Below are 19,371 nucleotides of genomic sequence, written 5' to 3'. Positions count from 1 at the left end.
ACGTTGGTCGCAGCCGCGATATGCAGTAGACGTACATCACTACAGTGTGTCAGGTCTCAATGGGAGTCAGTGTAAGCTACAGGACAAGCTCGCAGGTAGAGAACCCACGCTGAGCACTGATCCTGAAATGGATTAGTAAGAAACGCGGGTAGTTTATCCACTGGCAGCTAGTGCAGTAATGCCGGAGACGTTTCATTTTGTCACTTGAACCATGAACAGGTCTTCTGTGATTGTTCCACAGCTTACAGATATCAATATGCTTTTTTTTGTGAGATAAAAGCTTACGCCAACTGGCGTGACACTTTGCCCCGCCTCAAGGCCATCAACTACCCTTCTGCAATCGTAATGGTCCACATGGCACACTTTGGTCTTTCTCCAAAACAATTACGCAGCACAACTGGTTGCTTCCGCGTTTGAGACTCTGCAGCGTTCGCAGTAAGATGTCTGGTAGACTTCCCTTAACAGGAAAACTCAACGGCTGTGAAAATCTTTTTAGGCCCCACCGATTGTCATACCACGTAATTAGTATTCCGTAAAGAGATTCTCAAATGGCGACGCACTTCACAACGACGCATTACGAAAGTGTACTCCCCCAACCATCGTTTAGTGTCTGGCGGATGGGCGTAGTGCACGAAAATTATTTTTCACGGACATGGTAAACAGCAAGATCGTGTACTGATATGCCTTTGTATAAAACCCTATCTCTCTACATTACAATCTCGATAATTACTCGGGCTGCATTTGAGACGAAGCACCATGTCGGATAACTCGTCTTGGAACGTGCATTCTAGAAATTGCAAGAGTAGGTCCTTTCATTACGTCAACCCGTTTACTTATAACTTTTCCTCCGGGATATGGATATGTAATTTTGTGATATTGTAATTTGCGCCGATAGATCTTGTTACCAATATGTAGAGTTTCTCAGAACGTCAGGGAGAAAATTATGCAGACAGTAGAAGATGTTAAACTAGTACTTTTAGAAAAGGAACCAGTGGTTGGCAATGAATATTTTATGGGGGATGAGATCACGAAACAGCGAAGCCTGCACGAGTCTGTAAACAGCGTGTATTTGATAACAAACAGTTACCTCCAACGTCGGTATTGGTGCCCGTGACCTGTTGAGCGTGGAGTTTAACGCAGTTTACAGTTAATGACCGCTTCTCTAAAGCAGAGCAGTATCTGTTACATGAACTTCCTGAGGTGCATTTACCGTATGGTGGAACAGGACGTACAAACCGTAAAGTCAAACGAATGTACAGCGAAACTGTACGAAGCGATGCCGTGTATAGAAACTTACAGACGCTGGAGCACCCAAGTTAAAAGGAGGCATGTCCAGGTTTACGGAAACGAATAGATTTCGAGGAGATGATGATGTGCCGAAATTACTACATCTTGTATTATCTAAGAATAGGGCCTCTTCGGTCTTAATGGTGTTTTCAGCTGCCGCAAAACCATACATGAATTGAAGCCCTACTCCACGCTCGTCTCAAATCACTAATCACTTTTCTCTATCAGATTTTGGGCTGGAAATGTACAAAATCACGTAATACAAGTAGGTCCTTCTTCATTGCCATTCCGTTCCAGTATTCAAAGTTAACCTGGTATTCATTCGAGTTGTACTGCCACTGTTGCTGGAGTCTGCACTTATTATGTCATTTCAAAACGATGGTGCACCATCCAGTTTCGGTGTTGATCTCCGGGAACAACTGAACAACACGTATCCTCATCGTTAGATTCTGCTCCTGTATGAAGGCCATCGCCATCGCTGTATCTCAGTCCAATGTATTTCTCCTGTGGGACTAGAGGAAGACGTTAGCTTGAGAAGTTAAGGTAAAACTGAAAAGGAACTGCTTGAGTGTTTTGAAGATGTAGCGACGGATAATATTGTGAAAGCTGCTCAATATTTCGACGAGACAACTACTCGTCATCTTCAGGTGCTTATTGACATGCTGCTGCATTAATTCACCTATATATGCGCAGGCTCCCTAGAAAAGTGCAGGCACTAGGGGGTGGGGCTATAACGGTATCGCCGGCCGGTGTGGCCGTGCAGTTCTAGGCGCTTCAGTAGTGTCAGTGTCGTCGTAACTGCCGCCTGCTTCACGTCTGCCGTCCAGCGAGCTAAGTTAATTTAATTATTAACTGTAGTTTTCTTACTTGTCACTTCTTCTTCCGTGTGTTTTTGCTTTTAGGAAGCTTTAATTGTCGAGTGCTAGTAATAGTGTTCCATAGATTTCGTGTTTGTTTTGAATACAGTCAGAGAGGGTCCCTTTAGTCAGCCATAGTGCCAGTAGTCCTAGTGTTTGTTTTCAATACAGTCCAGAGACAGGTAGTGCTATTTTCATTGTTTTCTACAAGAAGTGGCTAGCAACCACAGTTTAGTCAACAATCAGCCGCCTTTAACGAATTCGCAGTCTAGTTAAAAGTTGATTAACTCTCTACAGTAAATTGATTTCTTAGGATGGATAGGATGTGTGACTGCTGTGTACGGACGCAGGAGGAGCTGGCCACTGTTCGCGAACAGCTGAACGTGTTGATGGCCGCGGTCAGCCGTCTTCAGGCTGCTGCCTCGGAGTGTAGCGGCAGTGGGATGACTGGTGCGTCGCATGGTACACCCAGGTGTTACATGCTTCACCCACTGTCCCTGCTGTCGAGACATCTTCGAGGGTACCGGGCGCGGTTGGGCCACCCTCTCCCCAAGGGGAGTGGCGGGTTCAGCGGCGTTCGCGGCGCACGAGGCGGAGGGTAAATGTGGAGGCTGGCCGTGTGGCATCGCCCGCTCTGCCTGTGAGTGGACATGTGGCCGCTCCTTCAGAAAGGTCGGAGCAGGCACACGGGGGGAGGGGTTTATTAGTTATTGGGAGCTCCAGCGTTAGGCGGGTGATGGAGCCCCTTAGGGAAATAGCGGAAAGGTCTGGGAAGAAGGCCAGTGTTCACTCTGTCTGCTTGCTGGGTTGTCTCATCCGAGATGTGGAGGAGGCCCTGCCGGCGGCGATAGAGAGCACTGGGTGCACCCGACTGCAAATTGTTGCTCATGTCGGCACCAATGACTCCTGCCGTCTGGGTTCAGAGGTCATCCTCAGTTCGTACAGGCGGTTGGCGGAATTGGTGAAGGCGAAAAGCCTCGCTCGCGGGGTGGAATCAGAGCTAACTATTTGTAGTATCGTTCCCAGAACCGATCGCGGTCCTCTGGTTTGGAGCCGAGTGGAAGGCTTAAACCAGAGGCTCAGACGATTCTGCGGAGATCTGTGGTGCAAATTTCTCGACCTCCGCTATCGGGTGGAGAAATGTAGGGTCCCCCTGAATAGGTCGGGCGTGCACTACACGCCGGAAGCGGCTACAAGGGTAGCGGAGTACGTGTGGAGTGCACATGTGGGTTTTTTAGGTTAGAGAATTCCCTCCCTAGGCCCGGCAAGACGCCTCCTGAGACGCGGAAAGGTAGGAGTAGGCAAAATGCAACAGGGAATAACAATATTAATGTGCTAATAGTAAACTGCAGGAGCGTCTATAGAAAGGTCCCAGAACTGCTCTCATTAATAAACGGTCACAACGCCCATATAGTACTATGGACAGAAAGTTGGCTGAAACCAGACGTAAACAGTAATGAAATCCTAAACTCAGATTGGAATGTATACCGCAGAGACAGGCTGGACAGTGAAGGGCCGGACGCGGTGGTCTAGCGGTTCTAGGCGCTCAGTCCGGAACCGCGCGAGTGCTACTGTCGCAGGTTCGAATCCTGCCTCGGGCATGGATGTGTGTGATGTCCTCAGGTTAGTTACGTTTAAGTAGTTCCAAGTTCTAGGGGACTGTTGACCACAGATGTTAAGTCCCATAGTGCTCAGAACCATTTGAACCATTTTGACAGTGAAGGGGGAGGCGTATTTATAGCGATAAGAAGTGCAATAGTATCGAAGGAAATTGACGGAGATCCGAAATGTGAAATAATTTGGGTGAAGGTCACGGTTAAAGCAGGCTCAGACATGGTAATTGGATGTCTCTATAGGCCCCCTGGCTCAGCGGCTGTTGTGGCTGAGCACCTGAAGGATAATTTAGAAAATATTTCGAGTAGATTTCCCCACCATGTTATAGTTCTGGGTGGACATTTTAATTTGCTGGATATAGACTGGGAGACTCAAACGTTCATAACGGGTGGCAGGGACAAAGAATCCAGTGAAATTTTTTTAAGTGCTTTGTCTGAAAACTACCTTGAGCAGTTAAACAGAGAACCGACTCGTGCCGATAACATATTAGACCTTCTGGTGACAAACAGACCCGAACTATTTAAAACAGTTAACGCAGAACAGGGAGTCAGCGATCATAAAGCGGTTACTGCATCGATGATTTCAGCCGTAAATAGTAATATTAAAAATGGTAGGAAGATTTTGCTGTTTAGCAAAAGTGACAAAAACCAGATTACAGAGTACCTGACGGCTCAACATAAAAGTTTTGTCTCAAGTACAGATAGTGTTGAGGATCAGTGGACAAAGTTCAAAACCGTCGTACATAATGCGTTAGATGAGTATGTGCCAAGCAAGATCGTAAGAGATGGAAAAGAGCCACCGTGGTACAACAACCGAGTTATAAAACTGCTGCGGAAGCAAAGGGAACTTCACAGCAAACATAAACATAGCCAAAGCCTTGCAGACAAACAAAAATTACGCGAAGCGAAATGTAGTGTGAGGAGGGCTATGCGAGAGGCGTTCAATGAATTCGAAAGTAAAGTTCTATGTACTGACTTGGCAGAAAATCCTAAGAAATTTTGGTCATGTCAAAGCGGTAGGTGGATCAAAACAAAATGTCCAGACACTCTGTGGCCAAAATGGTACTGAAACAGAGGATGACAGACTAAAGGCCGAAATACTGAATGTCTTTTTCCAAAGCTGTTTCACAGAGGAAGACTGCACTGTAGTTCCTTCTCTAGATTGTCGCACAGATGACAAAATGGTGGATATCGAATTAGACGACAGAGGGATAGAGAAACAATTAAAATCACTCAAAAGAGGAAAGGCCGCTGGACCTGATGGGATACCAGTTCGATTTTACACAGAGTACGCGAAGGAACTTGCCCCCCCTTCTTGCAGCGGTGTACCGTAGGACTCTAGAAGAGCGTAGCGTTCTAAAGGAGTGGAAAAGGGCACAGGTCATCTCCGTTTTCAAGAAGGGACGTTGAACAGATGTGCAGAACTATAGACCTATATATCTAACGTCAATCAGTTGTAGAATTTTGGAACATTTATTATGTTAGGTTATAATGACTTTTCTGGAGACTAGACATCTACTCTGTAGGAATCAGCATGGGTTTCGAAAAAGACGGTCTTGTGAAACCTAGCTCGCGCTATTCGTCCACGAGACTCAGAGGGCCATAGACACGGGTTCACAGGTAGATGCCGTGTTTCTTGACTTCCGCAAGGCGTTCGATACAGTTCCCCACAGTCGTTTAATGAACAAAGTAAGAGCATATGGACTATGAGACCAGTTGTGTGATTGGATTGAAGAGTTCCTAGATAACAGAACGCAGCATGTCATTCTCAATGGAGAGAAGTCTTCCGAAGTAAGAGTGATTTCAGGTGTGCCGCAGGGGAGTATCGTAGGTCCATTGCTATTCACAATATACATAAATGACCTTGTGGATGACATCGGAAGTTCACTGAGGTTTTTTGCGGATGATGCTGTGGTATATCGAGAGGTTGTAACAATGGAAAATTGTACTGAAATCCAGGAAGATCTGCAACGAATTGACGCGTGGTGCAGGGAATGGCAATTGAATCTCAATGCAGACAAGTGCAATGTGCTGCGAATACATAGAAAGATAGATCCCTTACCATTTAGCTACAAAATAGCAGGTCAGCAACTGGTAGCAGTTAACTCCATAAATTATCTGGGAGTACGCATTAGGAGTGATTTGAAATGGAATGATCATATAAAGTTGATCGTCGGTAAAGCAGATGCCAGACTGAGATTCATTGGAATAATCCTAAGGAAATGCAATCCGAAAACAAAGGAAGTAGGTTACAGTACGCTTGTTCGCTCACTGCTTGAATACTGCTCAGTAGTTTGGGATCCATACCAGATAGGGTTGATAGAAGAGGTAGAGAAGATCCAACGGAGAGCAGCGCGCTTCGTTACAGGATCATTTATTAATTGCGAATGCGTTACGGAGATGATAGATAAACTCCAGTGGAAGACTCTGCAGGAGAGACGCTCAGTAGCTCGGTACGGGCTTTTGTAAAAGTTTCGAGAACATACCTTCACCGAGGAGTCAAGCAGTATATTGCTCCCTCCTACGTATATCTCACGAAGAGACCATGAGGATAAAATCAGAGAGATTAGAGCCCACACAGAAGCATACCGACAATCCTTCTTTCCACGAACAATACAAGACTGGAATAGAAGGGAGAATCGATAGAGGTACTCAGGGTACCCTCCGCCACACATCGTCAGGTGGCTTGCGGAGTATGGATGTAGTTGTAGATGTAGAGCCGTGTGACCACTACGGTCGCAGGTTCCAATTCTGCCTGGGGCTTGGATGTGTGTGATGTCCTTAGGTTAGTTAGGTTTAAGTAGTTCTAAGTTCTAGGGGCTTGATGACCACAGATGTTAAGTCCCATAGTGCTCAGAGCCATTTGAGCCATATAACGGAATTGTAGAAGAATGATAGACGACGTCGACATCGAGGACCCCCAGCCGGAGAAACGGACCAAGGTCTTTGCATGCGCGACGAGCATTAGGCTCAGCGCGCTCAGGGAGAGGTTAAGAGTAGAGATGGGGGATCCGCTCCTGAACTGATTCATAGAGTTGAATCTTTCAAAGGAGTGAACAATCAGTGATTCAGAAAAAAAGAACGGTAGCTCCAAACGTTTCCCACAGCAGAGAGAGAGAGAGAGAGAGAGAGAGAGAGAGAGAGAGAGAGAGAGAGAGAGCATATCAGCGGGGCCTCTGCTGGTCAGAGCACACTGGACCCCACACAACACAGCGAGCGGTGGCCTCTGCCCTGCTTCTGCCTTGGCTGCCTGCATTGTGCAGTGCCCCATTGGATTTTGTGATTCACATATGCGGTGCCACCTCTGTGCTTCCTCTGCCGCGTGCAGTGTCTGGCGCAGCTTAACTTAGCAGCGCACTCCGTCGGCGATCGTTTCAGTCGCACGTCCTGCCCTCTGGGCAGTTGATGCGAGCAACAGGTCAGAGAGCCTCCTAGCGGAGAACATAAGAACTACTTGCAACAACCCGCTCGCAAGAGAACGGACGATTTGTCTCCTGGTGGCCGTTCACCGCTCCCCCCACCCTCGGAGCTTGCCCGCTCAACGCTCACCCCACCGTTCTCGACTCTAGCCAGAGCGTTGAGCAAAGCAACTCAGGTGTCACTCTGGTCTCTGCGGTCTTAGCTCACGCAGTAATACAGCTCGCAGCTCGACCTGCTTGACTCAGCGCCTCTGCATCGGAGTTCGTCTCTACTGGATATTGTTCTTCGTAGTAATACCGCTATGTATATTACAATATTATGTTATGTATACATCATTTGTTTTTATTTTATTTTTATTTGTTTAAACTGATCAGATTAGGTTCCTGATGACTCCTCTTACTATAGGATTTTTATTATGGACACTCGAATTTACGCTTTAATTACGAGCGAACCGATACACGTATTGCAAAATGTGATACACCAATATTTTCCTTGTTTTATTATGCGTAAGGCTATATGCAGCACTTTAGTCTTACAGTCAAATTTATATATTTTTTTTCTTATTCTGGTACGGATTTTGCGATTTTAGGCGTCTTTGGAAGGAAACGTTCACTAAAAAATATATGGCTTGCGGTGTATTTGTACAAAGTTAATGAAATTTTAATATATTATAGCCAAATACATTGTTAATGTAAATCTGAAGTTACAACATTTTCCGATCACCCAAAAAACCACGATAGTGCAAAATAAATCAATAATCAAAAACTTTGTCATATCGTGGAAATTTCAATAAACAATACAAAATTCTTACTCATTATCTGTGTTACTTCAAAATAGGATCAAATAAGATCAAAATACAGGTATAGTACTGGAATAAACCAAGTTTAAAGGGCAATGTGCCTTCCATTTATTTTCTATTGTGAATGAGTGGTGAGTCATGATAAAGAGCTAGTTCATTTCAGGGATTGAACAGTCCTGATCGGATCTCTGAAAAGAACAGTTTTGCCCATCTCTAGTTAAAAGTCCTGATTTCGAAAATGGTTCAAATGGCTGTGAGCACTATGGAACTTAACTGCTATGGTCATCAGTCCCCTAGAACGTAGAACTACTTAAACCTAACCAACCTAAGGACATCACACACGTCTAGAACCGCTCGGGCACTCCAACCGGCCGCTGCAGAGTGAAAATTTGATTCTATAGTGGTGTGTATCACAGCGCTCGTGTCAGCAGTGTGAGCGGCGTGTTTGCTGAGTGCTGGACTCGGTGTTTTGCAGATGTGCCGGTGGCGATCTCGGCGGAGCCGGTGGTGTCTGACCAGGGCCGCAACTGGCTGACGCTGACATGGCCCAAGGGCGAGGCGCGCGGCGGCGTCCCAGTGCTGGCCTACCGAGTGGAGGCGTGGCAGCTGGGAGGCGACGCCGCCGGCTGGACAGAGGTGAGTGCTGGCGGGCCCAGCCTGGTCTCAGCTGCCAGCGTTCACTGCCGCACAAGGTGTCTGGACAAGCGTGGCCGTGACTTAGCACAAGGTACGAGGGACTTTCTGAAAGTAAGTCTGGCCATTCCTTTCCGCGAGGAAACTTTATTGCCTGAAGAAATACACCGTGACAACATGAACTACACACCTTGCACTGTTTTTCGACATAGTTACCACTGACATTGAGGCATTCGTCTTAGTGTGCAATCAATTCGAAAAGACTACTGTGGTAAAACTAGGTGCCCTGCGATGCAGGGAATTGCCGCACAGCCCGGGCCCCTCCTTCACTGGTTTGGAAGTGACGTCCCGAGAGTGGAGGGACGCCCACTTTGGCCTTCAGCCTCCACACGCTGCCTTCCTTCTCTGAACACGCAACATCAACGTCCAATCGATGGCATGACCTCTTCACCATACACCGTCTGTAGGGGTTCGTGGATGACGGACACAATAGTCCCATACCGCATAACAGCACGCACTTGCGTTGGTGACCGTGTCGTCGCTACACGCCACTGTACCATCGTGAATTGAATTCTAATAACCTCGGGCTCGCCGCTCTGCTACTGCTTTCTCGTCTTTGCCGCTCTGCGCTTGCGTCATTCCTCCTCCGCTGGCGCCCCTTCCGTCATATGACTTCGGTGGCATCACTTGGAGTAGCAGCTTGTCTTTCAAAAAGAATGTCCCTCGTCACAAAGAACGTGTAAACAAGACAGATACCAATGTATCGAGGTTTAGTAAACATCTTAGAGGTATAAGAACATGCAGAGAAAATAGACATCTACAAGATTTCGACAAAACAACCCAAGTAATATTTTAAACAAAAAAGCTGCATATAACACGACGAAATTCTACTCAGGTCATAGATAAACAGATCGAATGGCAGCCTTAAGGTTTACAATCAGTAGAGATCAACTTTCCTCAAAGACATATCGATAATTTGACAGCTACACTCTTACCTCATAAACGTGAGAAAGCAAAATATCGTCACTACTTCATAAACAACCTTAATGACCCTGTAAAAGTAATCAAATACACTACTGGCCATTAAAATTGCTACACCTGGAAGAAATGCAGATGATAAATGGGTATTCATTGGACAAATATATTATACCAGAACTGACATGTAATTACATTTTCACGCAATTTGGGTGCATAGATCCTGAGAAGTCAGTATCCAGAACAACCACCTCTGGCCGTAATAACGGCCTTGAAACGCTTGGGCATTGAGTCAAACAGAGCTTCGATGGCGTGTACAGGTACAGCTGCCCGTGCAGCTTCAACACGACACCACAGTTCATCAAGAGTAGTGACTGGCGTATTGTGACGAGCCAGTTGCCCGGCCACCATTGATCAGACGTTTTCAGTTGGTGAGAGATCTGGACAATGTGCTACCCAAGGCAGGAGTCGAACATTTTCTGTATCCAGAAAGGCCCGTACAGGACCTGCAACATGCGGTCGTGCATTATCCTGCTGAAATGTAGGGTTTCTTAGGGATCGAATGAAGGGTAGAGCCACGGGTCGTAGCACATCTGAGATGTAAGGTCCACTGTCCAAAGTGCCGTTAATGCGAACAAGAGGTGACCGAGACGTGTAACCAATGACACCCCATACCATCACGCCGGGTGATACACCAGTATGGCGATGACGAATACACGTTTCCAATGTGCGTTCACAGCGATGTCGCCAAACACCGATACGACCATCATGATGCTGTAAAGAGAACCTGGATTCATCCGAAAAAATGACGTTTTGCCATTCGTGCACCCAAGTTCGTTGTCGAGTACACCGTCGCAGGTGGTCCTGTTTGTGTTGCAGCGTCAAGGGTAACCGCAGCCACGGTCTCCGAGCTGATAGTCCATGCTGCTGCAAACGTCATCGAACTGTTCGTGCAGATGGTTGTTGTCTTGCAAACGTCCCCATCTGTTGACTCAGGGATCGAGACGTGGCTGCTCGATCCGATACAGCCATGCGGATAAGATGCCTGTCATCTCGAATGCTAGTGATACGAGGCCGTTGGGATCCAGCATGGCGTTCCGTATTACCCTCCTGAACCCACCGATTCCATATTCTGCTAACAGTCAGTGGATCTCGACCATCGCGAGCAGCAATGTCGCGACACGATAAAACGCAATCGCGAAAGGCTACAGTCCCACCTTTATCAAAGTCGGAAACGTGATGGTACGCATTTCTCCTCCTTACACGAGGCATCACAACAATGTTTCGACAGGCAACGCCGGTCAACTGCTGTTTGTGTATGAGAAATCGGTTGGAAACTTTCCTCATGTCATCACGTTGTAGGTGTTGCCACCGGCGCCAACCTTGTGTGAATGCTCTGAAAAGCTAATCATTTGCATATCACAGCATCTTCTTCCTGTCTGTTAAATTTCGCGTCTGTAGCACGTCAACTTCGTGGTGTAGCAATTTTAATGGCCAGTAGTGTAATTAAAAAAACATCACAGCAAAGTAGATACAACAAACATATGCAAGGTGCAATACAAATGGCTGAAGGCGGCAATTAAATTTCAAAATTTTAGAATATATTATCATAGACTTTTAAAGGCAGAAGGCCAGAAAGTTTAAGCTTAAAAGATAAATTTAAGAATTAATTTTGCAAAATTTTAAGAAAAGAAAAAATAACCATAATCCTTGAGTTTAAGTAGCTGAAAACATTTAATTAAACACCGGTGCCACTCAAAAGCCTCCACGGAGGTCGGTCTGCCCTCGTTCACTTAGGTGAGACAGGTGGTGGGCCCAACTACACTTGATCCGTCGGAACCGAACCAGGGGACAGCCGCGGACCGACCGACACAACGACTTGCTTGCCTTCAATCAGTACATGAGAACCCCAACCGGTTATGTTACAAACGTGATAATCCACAGCCGGCCGAAGTGGCCGTGCGGTTAAAGGCGCTACAGTCTGGAACCGCAAGACCGCTACGGTCGCAGCTTCGAATCCTGCCTCGGGCATGGATGTTTGTGATGTCCTTAGGTTAGTTAGGTTTAACTAGTTCTAAGTTCTAGGGGACTAATGACCTCAGCAGTTGAGTCCCATAGTGCTCAGAGCCATTTGAACCATTTTGATAATCCACAATGGAGTACGTATTAGCTGTCAAAATTACACATCATGTCGGACAGCGAAAACAGGTGAGGAAAGAACGCTGTCTGAAATTACGTTAGTGACCAGGGCAGGTAACCGGAACACTAACGACCACTAGGCAGGAAATTCCGCTGGTACACTTGTCTTTGAAACACGGTAATATAACTTTACCCCAAAGAACACTGCCTGAATTTACTTCACTGCCCAGGACAGGTAACCAGAACACTAACGGTCACAAGGCAGAAAGTTCCACTGGTGCACTCGAATTGTAGTCAACCAAATTATTTAATTAAACCGCATGGCGGCTAAATTTCAGCAGCAGAAACAATCGGTGTTGCTCACAGGAAAACCTCCCCAATAGCAAACCACCGAAACGAATCACCAGAATATGAATGGACGTGGCTTGGATACGCGAAACCACTGCTCAACTTTGCCGTCCTGGGTCGGTGAATCACGAAGTTCGTAGCGATCGGACAGCTCCACACACGCTCCAACACTGCGCAGGGGCCGCCAGCTGACCCAGCCCACTGCACCGCGCGGAGATAACTTCCACCGTCCGCAACAACCGACCGACTCTGCTCAGAATTCCGACAACATTAAGAAACAGGTTGTCAGTGGAAATCAAACCAACAACACACACAACCTGACAAACACTTGCACGAAGACCTGAACGATACCCAACAGTAACTAAGCACGCACGAAGCCAAATCGGGAGTCGATGCAAGGACACACACAGCCGACTCACGAACGATCGGCGAGCCAAAACGTGCCATCCGGAAGGACGACCGACCGACGATCCTCCAAGACCGTGGCCCGGCTCAAGTGATGCGCGGCGGCAATGGTCGGGCGAGCCATGTCGACGCAGACCTCACTGCCGATCCAACCCGACAGCACCGGTGCCGCATTGCAACTCTCCGACTGCCAGGTCCGGACTGCGCTCCAGACGCGTTCCAACTGACTGGCAGACCCGACTGACTTCCGACAGACAACGACCGGGAAGTCATCGCAGTCGAGCAAAGATACTACGAGAGGGGATACGCGCTGCTAGCGCCGGTCACGGTCAGGTGAAGCAGCAACTCAGCGACAATAGTAATTTAAATTAACGTAATGAGGTGGAAGCACGTTAAAAACAGGGAATAAAATACATTATGGCCGGAACACGAGCCACGCACGGCTCAACCTGGAGTAGCAGCTTGTCTTTTAAAAAGAAAAAAAAAGACGAAAGTTTCTTTCGGAATGTCCCTCGTTACAAAAAACATGTAAATAAGACAGATACCAATGTATTGAGGTTTAGTAAACATCTTAGAGCTATAAGAACTTGCAGAGAAAATAGACATCTACAAGCTTTCGACAAAAAATCCAAGTAATATTTTAAACGAAAAAACTGCATATAAGACGACGAAATTCTACTCAGTCATAGAAACCACATCAATTGACAGCCTTAAAGTTTACGATCAGTAGAGATCGACTTTCCTCAGAGACAGATCGATAATTTGACAGCTGGACGGTTACCTCATAAACGTGACAAAGCAAAATAACGTTACACTTCATAAATAACCTTAAGAAACACATAAATGTAAGAAAATAGTATCCATACAACCAACGTGAATGAAGGTCGTCAGTCTAATAAAGAAAGCAGCTTTTGAAACGCCCGGCATTTCTAGTAAGTTGGCAGATCTGGACGGTACTCTGTTGTTATCCGTTTTCTTTGTAGTTAGTAATGAGGCGCTGTACTACGGAACAGTACGCTGTCGTAGTGAAAACTTATTATAAATGTGGTGAATTCTTTGTAGACACTGTTCACGAACTCCGTGGAATATTTGATCAAAATAAAGCACCAAATAAAAGTCGACTGCGAGAGGACTGATTACTAAATTCGAGAAAATAGGTTTGGGTTTGGTCATTAAACCCTCGGGACGTTGCCGTATTAGTCATTCAGCGGGAAACATCGCCACTGTGAGTCCGCTTAAATCTATTCGCCGACGTTCTCAGCAACTGGATATTCGCAGAATTTGAAAGAAGATCTGCTTCTTTGGGCGTGTAGAATCCAACTGACACAGCAACTGAAGCCAAACGATCACTAAAATCATCTACAATTTGCCCATTGCCTACTTGTGAAATAAAGAGTGAGAAACAGTTTCATCTAGTGTGTTCAGTAAGAATGCGCGCTTTTTGTTGAGTGGTTTAGTGAATGAAGAAAATTCCAGGATCTGGGACGCAGAGAACCCTTAAGTCATTATGGAGAAGCCATTTTACCTGGTGTATGTAAGCCTGTGGATACGTTCTTCGTCATCAGCTTTTCAGATATTAACTCACTCCGCAAAATATCACTAACCCCCTTAGGAAAAACACGCTTGTCGCTTTGCAGCGTGGTACATAATGCAGAACTCGCTCCGGTGGTCATTTAACACTCCACCGATGACCGTTAAGACGTAGCAGTGAAGTGCTGCCTCTGTATCATTCGGTCGTATGGAATCGGCACTCTAAGACAGGCAACGCGGAGCCATGACGGAATAGAATGGAAGGTGCTGTCGTGTTCCTGTGTGTCCGTGACTGCTCCGTGAGTGAAACTGCCCGACCTTCCGAAGACTAGTGTAACGCCTTGTCAGTGGCGATCGTTTCCAAACCCGACAGGAATTACTGGTGTCAGCGAATAAAGGTCTCAATCAGTTTGCGAGCGAACACTCCGAAGGGAACTGCGTTCAGCGGGCTGACAGAGCCGGCTGCCTCGCGGAAGGCCATGCCCAGAGCAGCACGTATAGTCGAACGTCTTACAACACAAGAACCGAACAACAGCTCGCTGGAGGCGTGTAATGTCCACCGACGACTCTGGCTCTTTTCAAATGATGCAAGTCATCGGGTGCACTGACGGCCCAATGAAGCTTTTCTGCCGCGTTGTGTGAAGTTCGTAGTTCGGGCAGGTTGTGATGTTTTGGGTGCGTTTCTCGTGCGATGATGTAGACCCAGTCATTCAGGTTACCGTGAATAATGGCCCACGATGTTTACTTCAATGTTCTCTGTGACCAAGGGTTCTGTACAGCCAGTGGCATCCAGTCAAGGAATATTTTAGGAAATTGGTTTAATAAATTTATTTTAAAGACCTAGTGGAATCCTTACAAGTTTTCTCCCTGAGTAATTCTCGCCGTGTCTACGTGACACAAGGCGCTTGTCTTTCAAAACCGAGGCGGTTCTGTCTGCTTAAAGCTGCTGACAAGAGACGGCCTGACACCTCTGCTGAAACTGCTAGCGAATTCACGCCGTTGATTTTAGCCAATAGCATGCGCGGCATACCGATCACGTGTGTGGACGCCGGAGTGTCCTGCGGAGCTCAACGCACTTGCTTCTCTCTCTTGTAATCCAGACCTCGAACAGAACAGACGTCTTTTTGGAATGCAGAGCGTCTGGCTCTTCTCTTCGCGACCGGCCACCAACGTAAGCCAACATGAACCGCTTCCCCTTCCGTTACCCATTTCATTTAGTTGTTCGACTTCCTAGACTGGCCTAAACCTGCTAACTTCCGACCCTAGGCGCGCCTTTTGTACTCCGTATATCGAAATACATCCTCTTTATTGTACTTAATTCCCTGTTTTGTCCATTTAAAGACCGCCCTGGACCTCACTATCAAATCCTGACCGCTCGACCTCCTGCACACTGCCGCGAGGAGTCATATTTAACAACCTTCTTCCCCCCTTCCCTGCCATTTTATACGTTAACTCTGGTGTCAGAAGTTTCTCCCCACATCCCCAAACCACGTGCTCTTTTACAGTTCCCTTCTCTTCTGCTTCGTGACGTGTATGCTGCCGACACTCCTATCGGTCGTGTTGACTGGGGTGGACTCATACCAATACTCTGGCACCCTGTCCCACTTCGGTTAGCTCATTAAATCGCACGACGTTAGTCCCACAGAAAATCTCTGAGAACGTTCGGGACAGCGGACGGAAACTAGCAGTAGACAGCCTCGCAATTTTATAACTGTCTGAAATGTAATCACCATTGAATGGCTTAACCTGGGTGCAATGTACCCGGAGAAAACTGTGGCATCTGTTCCTTGCCAACTGAGGGCGTTCTGGAGGATAGAGACGCTGTTTATACGGTGCTGCTCTGACCTCTCCTGCCTGAGATTGGCTTCTTGTTCTATGTGCTTACAAATTAGAAACATAACAAATGAGTCCAGAATGAGATTTTCACTCTGCAGCGGAGTGTGCGCTGATATGAAACTTCCTGGCAGATTAAAACTGTGTGCCCCACCGAGACTCGAACTCGGGACCTTTGCCTTTCGCGGGCAAGTGCTCTACCAACTGAGCTACCGAAGCACGACTCACGCCCGGTACTCACAGCTTTACTTCTGCCAGTACCTCGTCTCCTACCTTCCAAACTTGTTCACTTTACTAACGAACTACTTGTTATAGCGTATTTTTGCGCAACTGATTACCACTTTCAAACCGTGTCCTCATGGTGGGATAAGTTTTCTAAAAAATCGACTAATTTCAAGGGAGCGAAAGGTCAGTTTACTGAAGACGTCTTCTCACGACCCAGCGGTAGACAAAAACAGTGGAGAGTCTCACGATGAACGACCTACAGAGGGAAGGAATGAATTCAGCCGTGTATAGATCGAAATACGAGGGTTTCCCTAGAAAGTAATGCACCGAACTTTTTTTGTTTTCGAAGCCGAAAACAGTGCTACGAATGCGAAACGTTACGTATGTGTCATTTGCAATCTTCTGAGTGAGCGCGCCAAGTTTCAGTCACTTGCGACAGATAGCGTAGCTGCAGGACAGTTTCAAAATGGCGTCTGTAGGTGATGTACTTTACAAGCTCAAAAATGGCTCTGAGCACTATGGGACTTAACATCTATGGTCATCAGTCCCCTAGAACTTAGAACTACTTAAACCTAACTAACCTAAGAACATCACACACATCCATGCCCGAGGCAGGATTCGAACCTGCGACCGTAGCAGTCGCGCGGTTCCGGACTGAGCGCCTTAAGTACTTTACAAGTGACGTGCCGTTATTGAACTTGTCACTGCAGAGAACGAAACTGTGGGGAATATTCACAAACGTTTGTGGAAAGTCTATGGAGTATGGAGTATCTGCTGTCGACAGAAGTACAGTTAGTAGCTGGACACGGGGGTGAGGTCTTCAGAAGGGGGTTCAGTGGAGCTCCACGATTTGCAGCGGACGGGGAGACCATCCACGGCTGTCACACCTGACCTAGCCCCCTCGGTCTTACGCTTGTTTGCGCCATTAAAGGATGCCATTCGTGGAAGATATTTTGAGGTCGATGAGGAGGTGATTCACGTAGAGAAGCACTGGCTCCGCCAACAGAACAAAAATTGGTACCGGCAGGGCATACACACCCTCGTATCGCGCTGGAGGAAGGCCATAAAACGGGATGCAGATTGCGTGGTAAAATAGGGTGTGTAGACAAAACACCATTCTTTCGTGTGTGTAATTCTCATTACGTTCAATAAAGAATTGTTGAAGAAAAAAATGCGGTGCATTACTTTCTGGACAACCCTCGTATATCCTACTTAGAAGGCGATCGTCGGTGATGGAAAGTATTTAAGGAGTGAACAAATTTTGTAACACCAGTCTAGTCCTTTTTCGTGTCAGAGCTCTCTTCCACATACTTTCCGACAGAGAGGAGCGAAATATCTGTAGTAAACTGCTTTCCCACTGCCGCTCAATCCACAGATTTTGTTGAAACCTGACACACCGTAAGGATTCAGTTTTAAGGTAATTTCGAAATCACTAGGTTTGGACTCATTAGTCTCTTCAAGGGTTTCCGGACTCCCGAAATACTGTACTAGTGCCGCAAACCTGATGGAAATTGTTGTTGATGTAGGCTTACACTCCAGTTATTAATTTTAAATTCATTACGCAAAAGATAATAATCATTATTATTAGCATTGCTAACGTATGTAGCCGTGTGTAACATAGTACGATAGAAATGGAAGGGCCGAGGCTTTAAGTATCGAGTATTTAAAGTAGTATATAGTTAAATATTTTTACTAATTAGTGCTGTAATAGTTATTCCAGAACTGCATCGGAAATGTTATTTCACTGAACATGGTCATTAAGTGACATTGTAGAAGAATGCGTACAATAAAAAAAATGAAAAGTTTCGGTCAGCTGTAGTACCGTAAAATGGAGTGAAGTCGACAGATTTTGTAGTTTACATTTACATATATTTGAAACCAATAATATTAATATATTGGTTTTGCTTTCAGAGCACGGGTATTGCGCTGTAATAAGAAAATAGTTGGTCTTTATTACCTTTTTCTGAAACAGATCGTAAAATAAAAAATATTAAAAAACAGATTATCTGTTGTGTGGTAATTGTGAATTGTTTACGACTCCAGGATGACTGAATGTACTGAAATTTTATCAGTAATTGAAAATAAATCTGACATAATAATTAAATTTTAATAATAATTTCAGAGCGACACACAAAGAAAGTTTAAGTCCATGAAAGTGTGATCACAGATTTGCTTAGTCAGTTTCCTAAGAAACTCATACTCTTCTTGCTGAGCACTGAAACCTCGCTGAACATCTTGTGTTTCACCATGCCGACCGTGAATTCTGTTTATCAGGATTTCCTCTTATACGTTCGGCTAGCCTTGTTAATACTTACTTTTCTATGTAAAATTTCTGTCAGAGACAGCTCTAAAACATGGAGGCTATATTTCTTCATTTCACCCGATCTACATTTCTACATATACACTGACAACTCTTACGATCTCAGCTGTATGATGGAGGAAACAGAACTCCGACCCACCAGATTAATTCATAAAGCTTCCTCACTCCACCACTAGATTGTTATAGACAGTCGTTGCTACACTGTATCACGTTTTTTTACACCGTTTATTAGGTTACATTCTTGCCCCATTTACAAAAGTTTGTTCATACAAAAATAGCTCGAAAAAAATAAAAGAAAACGGTCAACTTCTTCGCTATTCCACCAAGAATGTGCAAGGTTTCATCAATATGTCTATAAATAGGCGAGTATAATAGATTAACTTTTTTATTACCCTAATTGTCGTTGTGAAGAGCCGGGTCATGACATACAGACGACGTAGACACGTGAGTAGTTTCATGTCAGCCATACAGATAAAAGATATAGTTCATTAAAAATGTTCGAAAAATCGGCGCTTCTCAAAACGATCAGTGTTCTGATCACGGTTCGGAACACTGTACATTTAGCCACTGCCAAGATTAAGATATTTCGAACGCTGTATGTAATAACTAAAATCAAGGAATTTTCATCACTAATATGTAACTTTGACTGGAATACTCTCTTTCAAATTCTGAAGGTGGCAGGGGTAAAATACAGGGAGCGAAAGGCTATTTACAATTTGTACAGAAAGCAGATGGCAGTTATAAGAGTCGAGGGGCATGAAAGGGAAGCAGTAGTTGCGAAAGGAGTGAGACAGGGTTGTAGCCTCTCCCCGATGTTATTCAATCTGTATATTGAGCAAGCAGTAAAGGAAACAAAAGAAAAATTCGGAGTAGGTATTAAAATTCATGGAGAAGAAGCAAAAACTTTGAGGTTCGCCGATGACATTGTAATTCTGTCAGAGACAGCAAAGGACTTGGAAGAGCAGTTGAACGGAATGGACAGTGTCT

General features: G+C 45.7%; 1 protein-coding gene across 1 annotated transcript in view; it reads left to right on the top strand.

Moving 5' to 3' along the window:
• LOC126481726 (muscle M-line assembly protein unc-89-like) overlaps window positions 1-19,371 on the top strand; it is a 1,115,867-nt gene that overhangs the window by 507,520 nt on the left and 588,976 nt on the right. The window contains exon 33 of the mRNA XM_050105679.1: window positions 8,452-8,612. Coding sequence (XP_049961636.1) covers window positions 8,452-8,612 — 161 coding nt within the window. The remainder of the gene's footprint in view (window positions 1-8,451; window positions 8,613-19,371) is intronic.

Source organism: Schistocerca serialis, chromosome 5 (assembly GCF_023864345.2).
Source record: "Schistocerca serialis cubense isolate TAMUIC-IGC-003099 chromosome 5, iqSchSeri2.2, whole genome shotgun sequence".
Lineage (NCBI taxonomy): Eukaryota > Metazoa > Arthropoda > Insecta > Orthoptera > Acrididae > Schistocerca > Schistocerca serialis.
Note: the sequence above shows the minus strand (reverse complement) of the source record. Positions and strands in the feature narration are given on the sequence as shown.